The sequence below is a fragment of the Centropristis striata genome, chromosome 18, assembly GCF_030273125.1.
Source record: "Centropristis striata isolate RG_2023a ecotype Rhode Island chromosome 18, C.striata_1.0, whole genome shotgun sequence".
Taxonomy (NCBI): Eukaryota; Metazoa; Chordata; class Actinopteri; order Perciformes; family Serranidae; genus Centropristis; species Centropristis striata.
Window position 1 is genome coordinate 32,634,374 of NC_081534.1, and position 12,312 is coordinate 32,646,685.

General features: G+C 35.7%; 1 protein-coding gene across 1 annotated transcript in view; it reads right to left on the reverse strand.

The window, feature by feature from the left end:
- The window catches only part of col12a1b (collagen, type XII, alpha 1b), a 226,376-nt gene that overhangs the window by 102,388 nt on the left and 111,676 nt on the right, over nt 1–12,312 (reverse strand). The window contains exons 31-38 of the mRNA XM_059355858.1: nt 8,477–8,606; nt 8,084–8,223; nt 7,685–7,814; nt 6,436–6,575; nt 5,353–5,482; nt 4,069–4,208; nt 2,843–2,972; nt 2,213–2,352 (exon numbers count right to left, since the gene is read on the reverse strand). Of these exons, the coding sequence (XP_059211841.1) occupies nt 2,213–2,352; nt 2,843–2,972; nt 4,069–4,208; nt 5,353–5,482; nt 6,436–6,575; nt 7,685–7,814; nt 8,084–8,223; nt 8,477–8,606 (1,080 nt within the window). The remainder of the gene's footprint in view (nt 1–2,212; nt 2,353–2,842; nt 2,973–4,068; nt 4,209–5,352; nt 5,483–6,435; nt 6,576–7,684; nt 7,815–8,083; nt 8,224–8,476; nt 8,607–12,312) is intronic.

A 12,312-nucleotide genomic window follows, 5' to 3' on the forward strand; every position in this document is an offset into this window, starting at 1 on the left:
ATTTAAGAGAAAAACAAAGATGAATTTTACTTCGCTTAACTTTATTTTTTTGATAATTTAATAATTAATTTTAAAGGCCAGAAAAGAAAGAGGAATGCATGGCAATATTAAAGAACAAAACAATAAACTAATAATAATAATAATAATAAATGAATGTATTAATAAAATTAAAACATCAATAATAAAACTACTACTACTACTACTACTACTACGACAACATATAATAATAATATTAATATTTTTTCTTATTATTATTAGTATTATTATATAAATTAGCAATACATAAAAAAGTAATAAAAAATAAATAAATAAATAAATAAAAAATATATATGTAATTATTATTTTATAATAATATTATTTATTATATTATCTGTGTGTATATTTTTCCATTTTTTGCATAAAAACTGCTATATTTCACATATTTTTTCATAATTTAAACTCCAATATTAATAATAATAATAATAATAATAAATTAACAATACATAGAAATTATTAAAAAAAATAAAAAATGACATTCATAAGGCACTGTAATATATTTATTATTATTATTATTTTACTATTATTTATTATTATTTTATAATATTATTTATTGTATTATCTGAGTGTACATTTTTCCATTTTGTGTATAAAAACTGTGATATTTCACATACTTTTTCATTATACAAACTCAAATAATTCCAGTTATTCCACCATAATAAAAACAATATTAATAACAAAAAAATAGCATTTATTCATTTTTTAGAACATGGTTTAAAGGTTACAATAAAATATAATTAAAGAAATAAAACTGCAGAACTTGGAAACAAACAGTGTGCACTGTTTGCTTTATGTTCTTATAGTTTAAAGGTTTCTCTGACGTTCTAATTTGGGCTCTAAGTTCTGTTTTTCTGCAGCCGAAGCGTCCGTCAGCAGTTACTTCACGGCTCTTTACATCTGATTTAGAGGATTTACACGTCTTTATCCTCTGGAGCTGCTCTCAGGAAACATGAACCCGTTATTCACCGACCAGGCGGTGATGACGGACGCTCTCCGACAGAGAGGATCTGACGCTGTGGGAGCTGTGAGGGATTATCCTCTCAGGACCATGACATCACTAAATCCCTGCTGAGAGCTTTGATCGCTCTGATCCTTCAGAAGAACTCAAACAAAGTCTGACAGATTCTTTTTGTTAACTTCTGCTGCAGAAACTTTAAAAACATCTGATGAGAATGGGTTTGAATGGCGTGGAAAGATTTCCTTGAATCTCATTTAAAGTGTAAAAACATCTTTGAGGAACAGTTTATTTACTATTAGACACTAAGAGAGAATTTTTTGGACTGACTAAAACAGCAAGCACAGATCTGAAATCTCCAAATTTCCATCATGCTCTTGTGAGAAATACTAAAACAACTGACACAAGTAAACCCAATCCAACTCAAGTTAACTTAACTTAAAATTCAGGTTAACTTGACTCAACTAAGATCAAATTAACTCGACTTGAGTTAACTCTGCTTTAGTTATCTTAACTTGAAACATGTTAACTTTATCCATCTCAAGTTAAATCAATTTAGGTTAGCTCAAATAAACTCATGTCAACTTATCCCAACTCAGTGCAAGTTAACTGAACTAAAGTTATCTGATCTCTACAGAAGTTAACTTGAACCTGACTTAGGTTAACTAAAGTCAGGTTAACTAACTTAGGTTAACTTGGCTCCACTGAGCTCAAGTTAACTCGACTAAACTTTTAAAAGTTAACTTAAGGCGACTCTGCTGTTATAAAGCTCAACTAAACCCATCGTAGCCCAGGTTAACTCCACTAAAGTCAACTGAACATGAAAAAGTTATCTTGACTAAACTCAGGTTAACTTGTCCCCACTGAGCTCAAGTTAACTTTAGACAACTCTACTAAAGTTATAAAGCTCAACTTAGCCTAGGTTAACTTTTCTCAACTCCACTTAAGTTAACTGAATGTGACCAAAGTAAACTCAACTAAACTCAGGTTAACTTGTCTCCACTGAGCTCAATTAACCCGACTGGACACAAGTTAATCTTAACTCGACTGAGCCTTTATTTTTAGCTTCCCATCTTTTTCATTTGATCACATTCTAGCAACACATCCCACTGTTTTTCACCTGTTAATTTGTTGTTAGAGTCATTGAATCTGTCAGAATTAATAATATTTGTAAAAATTGAATTTCTATTTCCACACACAAACTAGATAAAAGGCTCTTACCACGATCTCCAGCCCTCCGTCTACAGGTTTGTAGATCACTTTGTATCCCTGAACGTTTCCGTCAGCAGGGTTCCAGTTGACGGTCAGAGTGGTGATGGTCGGGTTGGTCACCTTCATGTTGCCAACTCCGCCCAGAGGCACTAGAGCGGGAAAATCATTGTCACATGTTAAACTTTAACCCTAGGGAGTCTAAGCCAATTTTTCCTGTTTATTTCCGCCTGTTTTTTGTGTGTTTTTTTTGTTAAATGCATGTATTTATTCAACCCTTTGATGCAGAATAAAGTAACAAAACACCATTTTATCAGGACTACCAGTGCTACCAGAATATATATATAGCTTCTGTCATATGTCACATGAATTTGCAAAAAGTTATATAACCCTGAAGACAAAGGAACAAATAAAGCGGAAATTTAACTTTACAGAAATATAGTAAAACCACACACAAAAACATAAATGCAATGGTCTTTTTCAACTGAATGTTATATTTTTAGGTCTTGGGGATCAGGGGGGAAACAAATAAACACGCTACATTGTACAAAATTACATATATTTACAAATAAGTTGAGACGTTTTTCTCAAGAATAGCTCAACTTTAGACGTGAGGAGGTTAACAGCTGAGCGGTAACTTACATGTCTTCCCGTTCTCTGACTGGCGTTTTCCCTCCCGGGCTGGGTAAACCGGTAACACGGACACTTTGTACGGCGTGTCGGGCTGCAGGTTCCTGAGGATGATGGAGGTGGTGCCTGCAGGGACTTGCTCCTGTTTAAAGATTAATTAGATGGTTAAATGTAGAAAAGCAATTTAAAAGCATTTAAACCGATTGAACAACTGAAGATAGAAAGAGAGCAGCGGTGGTCGATCGAGCTGGACGATGAATGAAGTGAGGGAGCAGCAGTGAATCAAATGAGTAAAAATATTATTTTTTTAAATAATTTTATCGTAGTTACGTTTGAACTGTTGTTGACTGTTGAGCACTTTAAAACATTATAAATAAACTTTTTTTAAACGTTTTTTTATTTTATTTTTTACTTTTTTACTCTTTTACTCTTTTATTTTTATTTTTTATCTCTAACTCTGTTTTTGGATTGAGTTTTTATTACTATTTTATTGTTTTACTGTTTTTGGTAATTTTATTTTTTTCATTGTTTTTATTGATAACTATATTTGTGTATGGTAACGCTTTATATTAAGGTCCTTGTAATAACCATTAATTAACAAGTAATAAGGCCCTTGTAAGTCCTTACAAGATGCTTATTAACATTATTGTGTGTTTATAAGCTTATATAAGTGTTAATAATGGCATTACAAACACCCATGACCCACCCATTATGTCTTTGCCATGCCTTTATTAATCTTATTTTGTTTGCTTATTGATATTAAAATATACTTTATTGCTCATCTATTATAAGGTAACTATAAGTTAACTATGCTTTTTGCAACTAGCGGATCTAAAGCGAGAACAATGCCTTATTACTTGTTAATTAATGGTTATTAAGGACCTTATTAAAAAGCGTTACCTACTATTTTATTGTTATACTGTTTTTGGTAGTTTATTGTTTTTATTGATAACTATATTTGTGTATGATTTTTTATTGTATTTTAATGACTGTACAGCACCTTATTACTTGTTAATTAATGGTTATTAAGGACCTTATTAAAAAGCGTTACCTAATATTTTATTGTTTTACTGTTTTTGGTATTTTATTGTTTTCATTGTTTTTATTGATAACTATATTTGTGTATGATTTTTTATTGTATTTTAATGACTGTACAGCACTTTGGTCAACTGAGGTTGTTTTTAACTAGTGTCCTGTTTCTATCTCCAGGTGAGACAGGTGTAATAAAAGAGTCTCACCATCTCCTCGAGGCCGCCGGCCTCCGGTACGAAGAAGACCTTGTAGAGGCGAACGGCTCCGTCAGCAGGTTCCCAGTCCACCTTCAGAGACGTCATGGTGGGGTCGGTCACTCGCAGGTTCTTCACTCCCCCCAGAGGCCCTGAACGCACCACAGGACAGGTTTATATCATGCTTTAAAACCAGTTATCTCTTTATCGATCTGTTGTGTTTTTATACACACTGAGTTGGGGAGATATAAGAGTTTCTGCACTGGGGAGTAACAAGGCTGTTGATCTGTTTACAGGATAAATCTGCTGCTTATTTGTGTTTTATTTTGCTTCATTTAACTGATAGTCGATATCCTTTTCTAAATGTACAACCCATCTCAAGTTAACTTAACTCGACTATTGTTAACTCAACAAAATTTAAGTTAACTCCAATTGATTTAGGTTAACTTAACTCCCTTAACATGAGAACAGTAAACTCGACTTGACTCAAGTTAACTTGTCTCAACTAAGCTTGAAATTAACTTGACTAAACTTAAGTTAACTGAACTCAAGTTATCTGAACTCGACTGAAGTTAAGTTAATTAACTCAGGTTAACTTGTTTCAACTAAGCTCAAATTAACTCGACTAAACTCAGGTTAACTTATCCCAACTAAGCTCAAGTTAACTGAACTCAAGTTATCTAAACTCGACTGAAGTTAAGTTAACTAACTTAGGTTCACTTGTCTCAACTGAGCTCAAGTTAACTCCCTTAATGTGACACAAGTTAACTCGATTAAACTCAGGTTAACTTGTCTCAACTAAGTTCAAGTTAACTCGACTTAACTAAGCTCAAGTTAACTCGACTAAACTCAGGTTAACTTGTCTCAACTAAGTTCAAGTTAACTCGACTTAACTCAGCTTAAGTTAACTTAAAGCGACTCTGTTAAAGTTATAAAGTTATAAAACCTCAACTAAAACCAACTAACCTCAACTTGTCTCAACTCCACTAAAGTTAACTAAAAGTGACAAAAGTTAGCTTGACTTAACTCAGGTTAACTTGACTCCACTGAGCTCAAGTTAACTCGACTAAACCCGGCTTAAGTTGACTTAAGTTATAAAGCTCATCTAAACTCAACTAAGCTCAACTTGTCCCAACGTAAGTTAACTGAATGTGTCAAAAGTTATGTTGACTAAACTCGTCTGAGCCTTTATTTGTAGCTTTAACTACAAAAAACAAAAAAAAATCACTTGAAGGGACCCAGCCTGTACAAATTAAACCTCTTTAATGGTAGTGGAGGATTGTAATTCAGTCTTACGTGTCTTTCCGTTCTCAGTCATCGTCTTCCCGTCTCCTGCGGGGTAAACAGGGACCAGAGAGACGGTGTAGAGGGTGTCTGGCTGCAGGCTGCGCAGCGTGGTGGTGGTGGTGCCTGCAGACACTGTTTCCTGAGATTAAACACAAATTACACACATTAGAAACTTGAGAAACATGCAACTAGGAATAACTAGAGAAGGTTAATGGCTACAATCAGCAGCTCTCTGTTTGCCTTTGAGCAGTGCAGTTAACCCCCTAAACCATGGGTCTCAAACTCGCAGTCCGCGGGCCAATTGTGGCCCTCGTGACGATATTTTGTGGCCCTCACCTTGATATGAAAGTTTAATGTGAGTTGTGTGTGGAAGGTCCCTTTAATTACTTTTTTGGTAATTTTGTGTCTTTTTAAAATAATTGTGTGTATTTTTTAGTAATTTTGTGTCTTTTTTTTTGGCATTTTGTGTCTTTTTTGGGTCATTTTGTGTCTTTTTTTGTAATTTTGTGTCTTCTTTGGTCATTTTGTGTCTTTTTTTGGTCATTATGTGTCTTTTTTGGTTGTTTTGTGTCTTTTTTGGGTCAGTTTGTAGCTTTTTTGATAATTCTGTGTCTTTTTTTGGTCATTATGTGTATTTTTTGGTTGTTTTGTGTCTTTTTTGTGTCAGATTGTAGCTTTTTTGATAATTCAGTGTCTTTTTTTGATAATTCAGTGTCTTTTTTTGATAATTCTGTGTCTTTTTTTGGTCATTTTGTGTCTTTTTTTGATACTGCCTCCAGCGGCCCTCAGGTAATTTGAGTTTGAGACCCCTGCCCTAAACACCAGTTAAATTATGCTCCAGACTGGTTTTAGTGGGTTCACCTCAGGGCTGTTTGACAAAGCATAAAAACTGCACTGAAATACCTTGTTAAATTAACTGTTTTCAACATGCACGACTGAATCAAAGCTAAACTTTTATGTCTAAAGGGAGCGGTGCAGAGGCGTGGGGTTTGCTCATATAATAAATAATGAGAAAATGATCTCCGTTTATGACTTTAAAGATTTAAAAGCGGCGGACGTGCTCAGACACACAGGTGAATGACGTAGTCGTACCGTGTTCTCGGGTCCTCCGGCGGCGGGGGCGTAGATGACTTTGTACTCCTTGACGCGGCCCTCGGCGGGCTCCCAGCGCACGTTCAGGGTGGTCATGGTGGGGTCGGTCACCCGCAGGTTCTTGGCTCCGCCCATAGGTCCTGAACGAGAGCACAAGTCAGGTTTATATCATGTTTAAAGACCTTTTATCTCAGGATGATGAATGCATTATTTACATAATTTATCAATTTGTTGTGTTTGTATCCTCATTATGTGCAAACTTTAAGAGTTCCTGCACAGGGGAAGTAAAGAGGCTGTTGATAACCTTTTCTAAATGTACAACCCCATAACAAAAAACGTAACTTGTCTCCACTGAGCTCAAGTTAACTCGACTTGACTCAGGTTAACTTAACTCCACTGAAGTTAACTCTCTTAACGTGACACAAGCTTACTCGACTAAACTCAGATTAACTTGTCTCACCTAAGCTCAAGTTAACTGAACTCAAGTTATTTGAACTCGACTGAAGTTAAGTTAACTAAGGTTAACTTGTCTCCACTGAGCTCAAGTTAACTTGACTAAACTTGGCTTAAGTTAACTTAAGGCGACTCAGCTCAAGTTATAAAGTTGTAAAGCTCAACTAAACTAAACTCAACTAAGCCCAGGTTAACTCCACTAAAGTTAAATGAACGTGACAAAAGATAACTCGACTTGACTCAGTGTAACTTAACTCCACTGAAGTTAACTCCCTTAAGGTGACACAAGTTTACTCAATTAAACTCAGGTTAACTTGTCTCAACTAAGCTCAAGTTAACTTGACTTGACTCAGGTTAACTTAACTCCACTTAAGTCAACTCTCTTAACGTCATAGAAGTTAACTTGACCCAAGTCAGGTCAAAACTTGTCTCAACTAAGTTCCAGTTAACTGAACTCAAGTTATCTAAACTTGACTGAAGTCAAGTTAACTAACTTAGGTTAACTTGACAAAACTCAGGTTAACTTGGCTCTATTGAGCTCAAGTTAACCTGACTGGTAGTCACATTCACTTAAAGGGAAACGGAAGTTCCGAAAATCTGCGCTTCCTGTGAAACAGAATTCAGTCCAGCACAGCAAATGTACCATTTCTGTATGTTTATTGTTGTTTATTTGAATAGATAACTCAAGAATTCCTTCTGAGGGGCTTCTTGGAAATAAAACGTGCATCTGAGGGGACTCAGCCTGTAGAAATTAAACCTCTTTAATCTTAGTGAAAGGATTGTAATCCAGTCTTACTTGTCTTTCCGTTCTCAGACATGGTCTTTCCTTCTCCGGCAGCATAAACAGGGACCAGAGAGACGGTGTAGAGGGTGTCTGGCTGCAGGCCTCGTAGCTGGGTGGTGGTGGTGCTTCCAGACACGGTTTCCTGAGATCAACAACAAATTACACACATTAGAAACATGCAAGCAACTATAGAAAGTTAGTGGCTACAATGTTAGCATCAGCAGCTCTCTGTTTGCCTTTGAGCAGTGCAGTTAACCCCTGAAACACTGCAGTTAAATTATGCACCAGCAGAAGCAGTTTGCATGAAAACTGCACTGAAATATCTCATTAAATCAGCTGTTTTCAACATGCATGGCTGCATAAAAACTTCTGCCAGGCGACAGGAAGCAGGCGATGTCCTACCAGTCCTACCATGCTCTCGTCTCCTCCGGCGGCGGGGACGTAGACCACTTTGTACTCCTTGACGCGGCCCTCGGCGGGCTCCCAGCGGACGTTCAGGGTGGTCATGGTGGGGTTCAACACCTGCAGGTTCCTCACTCCACCCAGAGGCTCTGAGGACGCAGGAACACGGGTGAGTCGTCGGCAAACATCCACATTTCTTGGGTGAGATATGAGCTTCCACTCAACAGAAAACCTACATTTCATCACTGTATTACTTATAATATGTAAACATGAGTACTTTTAATGTTGATACTTTAATTTAAATAGATGTTTGACTTGTAGTGATGTATTTTTCCGCTGGTGTTACTACGTCTTCCACCACAGAAAGTAGAAATACTAAATATATAAGTAAATGTCTCCTACTGGTCTGTCCTTCTCCGCTGATGGTCTTGATGTCTCCGTTGGGGTAAACGGCGCCCACGGTGACGGAGTACATCGTGTCGGGGTCCAGCTTCGGCAGCGTGACGCTGGTCTTCTTACCTCCCACCTGAGTCTGTTCACAGGAAACATAACGACTTTATGCTGTAAAATAATATCTTAGTATCTCAAAAATAATGATAACTTCATCAAAGTAATGACTAACGTCTCAAAAATTAGACTTACTTTCTCTAAATAATGATAAACTACATCAAAATAATACCAGATCCTTGTGAAATAATGAGTTTCTTTGTAAAAAATAATGAGTAAATGTCTTAAAAATAATGACTATATCTCCAAAAATGTATCAAATTTATCAACATTATATCAAACGTCTTAAAATACTTATTATCTCAAGACTTAATATCTTAAAATAATGACAAACTTTCTCAAAATAATTAGTTAAAATATAAAAATAATAATAAACTTTGTCTGAATGATGACATTTCAAAATATGACACAGTTTCGCCTTTAATTGACTTCTAGGATCTATCTTTTTTATTGTTTTATTTATACTTTTCATACTGTAATTTTATTCTGATTTTAACAGTTTTTTTATTTTATTTGTCTAATTGTATATATTCTGGAAAGCATTTTATAGCATTGTAAAGAAAAGCAGAATTTAAATAACATTTTTTTTAAATTATTATTATTATTATTATTATTATCAATTTTACTGGGTGAAATGGGCTTCCATATTAAGCTCCTGACCTTAAACTTATAGGGTATTTCTTCAGACATTTTGGTGGAATGTAAGCAATTATAATAAACAAATACTATAAAAGATATATTTCTCTGAAATGAGCCATTCTGCTGAATAAATACTTTAACTTTTAAGATAATTTTGAGTGTTTCCTCCAGCTCTGCTCACTAGATAACACAAGAATAAAACCATGTGTCAACGAAGAAGAAGAAACGAGCAGAAAGACTCTGAAATCTTTATAAAAAATTAATCTGCAACAGATCTGAAAGCCTCAGTGTAACGTCTGAATCTGTCATCACGTCTCCCTGCTGTCTGTCAGCACTCAAACTCTACGATAATATATGATAATAACTCTCCGTGTGTCATGTTCTGGAGACCAAATGTCAGCAAACCATTTACATAATTTACACATGAGTCAGTAGAGAGACGAGAGATCCTGTGGGAGCTGCTGCAGTCTGTCATGAGATGATCTGAGAGTGTAAACACGTTCTCACAGCCTCTAAACACTCTGTCTGCTAGCTCAGAGAGATGACATCATCTTTACATGACATCACTGCTGCAGGTATTTGACTCAAACTGAGGGGATCAAACCTGTGACTCTCTGTTTACAGGATCATCTTTTAATCTCCAGGCCACTGAGCTGCTCACTGCAAACACTGAACACTGATTATTACATGACTAACTTATTTAAATCTTTTAATGCAGGAATTTCTAGAATTTTTTAGCCTTATGGCATCATTTATAAGCTCTTGTTTTTAGCTGATTTATAAATAAAGATATTATTATTAGAAGTGTGAGCATTTGTTTTTACAATACATCAAGGAATTTATCTAGTTATTCTGAATTTGTTCTATTTTATTATCGTCTCCTGACTAATCTAATGACTAAATATCTCAAAAATAATGACTTAATATCTCATAAATAACGACTAAAATAATGGCTTGATATCTCAAGAATAATGAAAAAATAATGACTTAATACCTCAAAAATAATGACTTAATATCTCAAAAATAAAGACTAAAATAATAACTTAATATCTCAAAAATATTGACTAAAATAATTAATTAATATCTTTGCTTTTTATACTGTTTTATGTCTTTAATTCTACTTTACATGGCATTTGGCGTTATTCTAATTTTAACTGCTTTTTCATTTTTTATTTGCCTGATTATATAACAAACTGTTTAACGCTTGTTTTAGATTCTTTACAGTAGCCTTTAACCTTTTGCTTTGATGCTCTCAAACACATTAAGAAAGCAACAAATTCCACAAATAAACTCTGTAAGCACCTTCCGAAAAAAAACATTTTAGTAATTTCCTAAAACAGCTGGTCACTGTAGTTTTTATCCAACAAACAGGAGGAAATGGTGCATTTATTGGGGACTATTTTCTTGGCGGATTAATACACATTTGGTGCTGTAGTGAGTATGTGTGGCAGCAGGACGGTGTGTGTGTGTGTGTGTGTGTGTGTGTGTGTGTGTGTGTGTGTGTGTTCAGGGTAACAGTGTGGCTCACTGATGAGTTTTTAATGGTTCCTGGACACCAGTCCCTCATATTTGCATCTCTGTGGGTGATCTCCAGTGTGATTTATCCCACTGAGGACTCTCCTGACTGAACCCATTCACTCCTCTAACAATATTTATCATCTGCACCTAGAAAGACAGTAGTTTTCCACTTTAATTGCACAATTCCCAAAGTGGAAATCTACTATTTTTCTAGATTCTTTGTTTGTGCAGAGCAGTGAGGAAACCCTGAGCTCATCCTGCACAAACAAACGTCCGTCTGGCTTCATGTGACTGATGTCAGACGCCAACACGTCTCCAGATGCTCTCGGCGCTCCGCTGTACACGTGGTCACATCACCACATGACATCATGATCCCGCCCTGACACTTTGTTTGGGGGAACTCTGTCATAACATCTCAGAGACACAATAAAAATGTGTAACTCACTGAAATTCTTCTCATACGAGCTCTCGGTTTTCCTTTCAACTGACTCCCAGCGCTAATCACCGCCGAGTCAGCGTGCAGGAATGTGAGCTCCGCGGGGCCAAACGGCGGACCGATCCGGCTGAAACATCACGCCGCGGGACGCGTCAAAACGTCAAAATGTGACGGGAGAACTCACAGTTTCTCCTGCAGAGCGCTGGAGGCGTTCAGCTGGACTCCTGCAGGAGTCCCGAGATGATTTCTGGGGGTCGTCAAATCATTTAGGAAGTTAGCTCTGTCTCCACTGGTTAGAGTGTTCATGTGTTTTAGTCTTTTTGGTCATTTAATGTCTTTTTTTGGTCATTTTGTGTCTTTATTTGGTCATTTTTTGCCTTTTTTTGGTCATTTTGTGTCTTTATTTGGTCATTTTGTGTCTTTTTTGGTCATTTTGTGTCTTTTTTTGGTCAATTTGTGTCTTTTATTGGTCATTTTGTAACTTTTTTTGGTCAATTTGTGTCTTTTTTGGTCATTTAGTTCCTTTTTTTGGTCAATTTGTGTCTTTTTGGTCGTTTTGTTCCTTTTTTTGTCATTTTGTGTCTTTTTTTGTCATTTTGTGTCTTTTTTGTGCCTTTTTGGTCAATTTGTGTCTTTTTTTGGTCAATTTGTGTCTTTTTTTGGTCAATTTGTGTCTTTTTTCGGTCATTTTGTATCTTTTTTTTGTGGTCATTTTGTGTCTTTTTTGTGCCTTTTTTGGTCATTTTGTGTCTTTTTTGGTCATTTTGTGCCTTTTTTTGGTCATTTTGTGTCTATTTTTGGTCATTTTGTGTCATTTTTTGGTCATTTTGTGCCTTTTTTTTTGGTCATTTTGTCTCTTTTTTTTTTGGTAATTTTGTTTTAGTTGTTGTCTGCTTCATTATTTGTCCAAAATTCGTCGTATCAACTGAGTTTGTCTGATCTGAACTGTGAGATTCTGTTCAGTGAGACAACATGCTGGTTAAATTGGGGGTCGCCACTCAAAAAGGTTGAGAACTACTGATCTATGCAACTCAAGACGCGAGAAGCCTCGTTTTGAATCCTTCTAGTCCTGTAAATGCACTTTTATTTGCAGAATGTGTTCCCTGATGTATCAAATGTTTACTTCATCTCTATTATT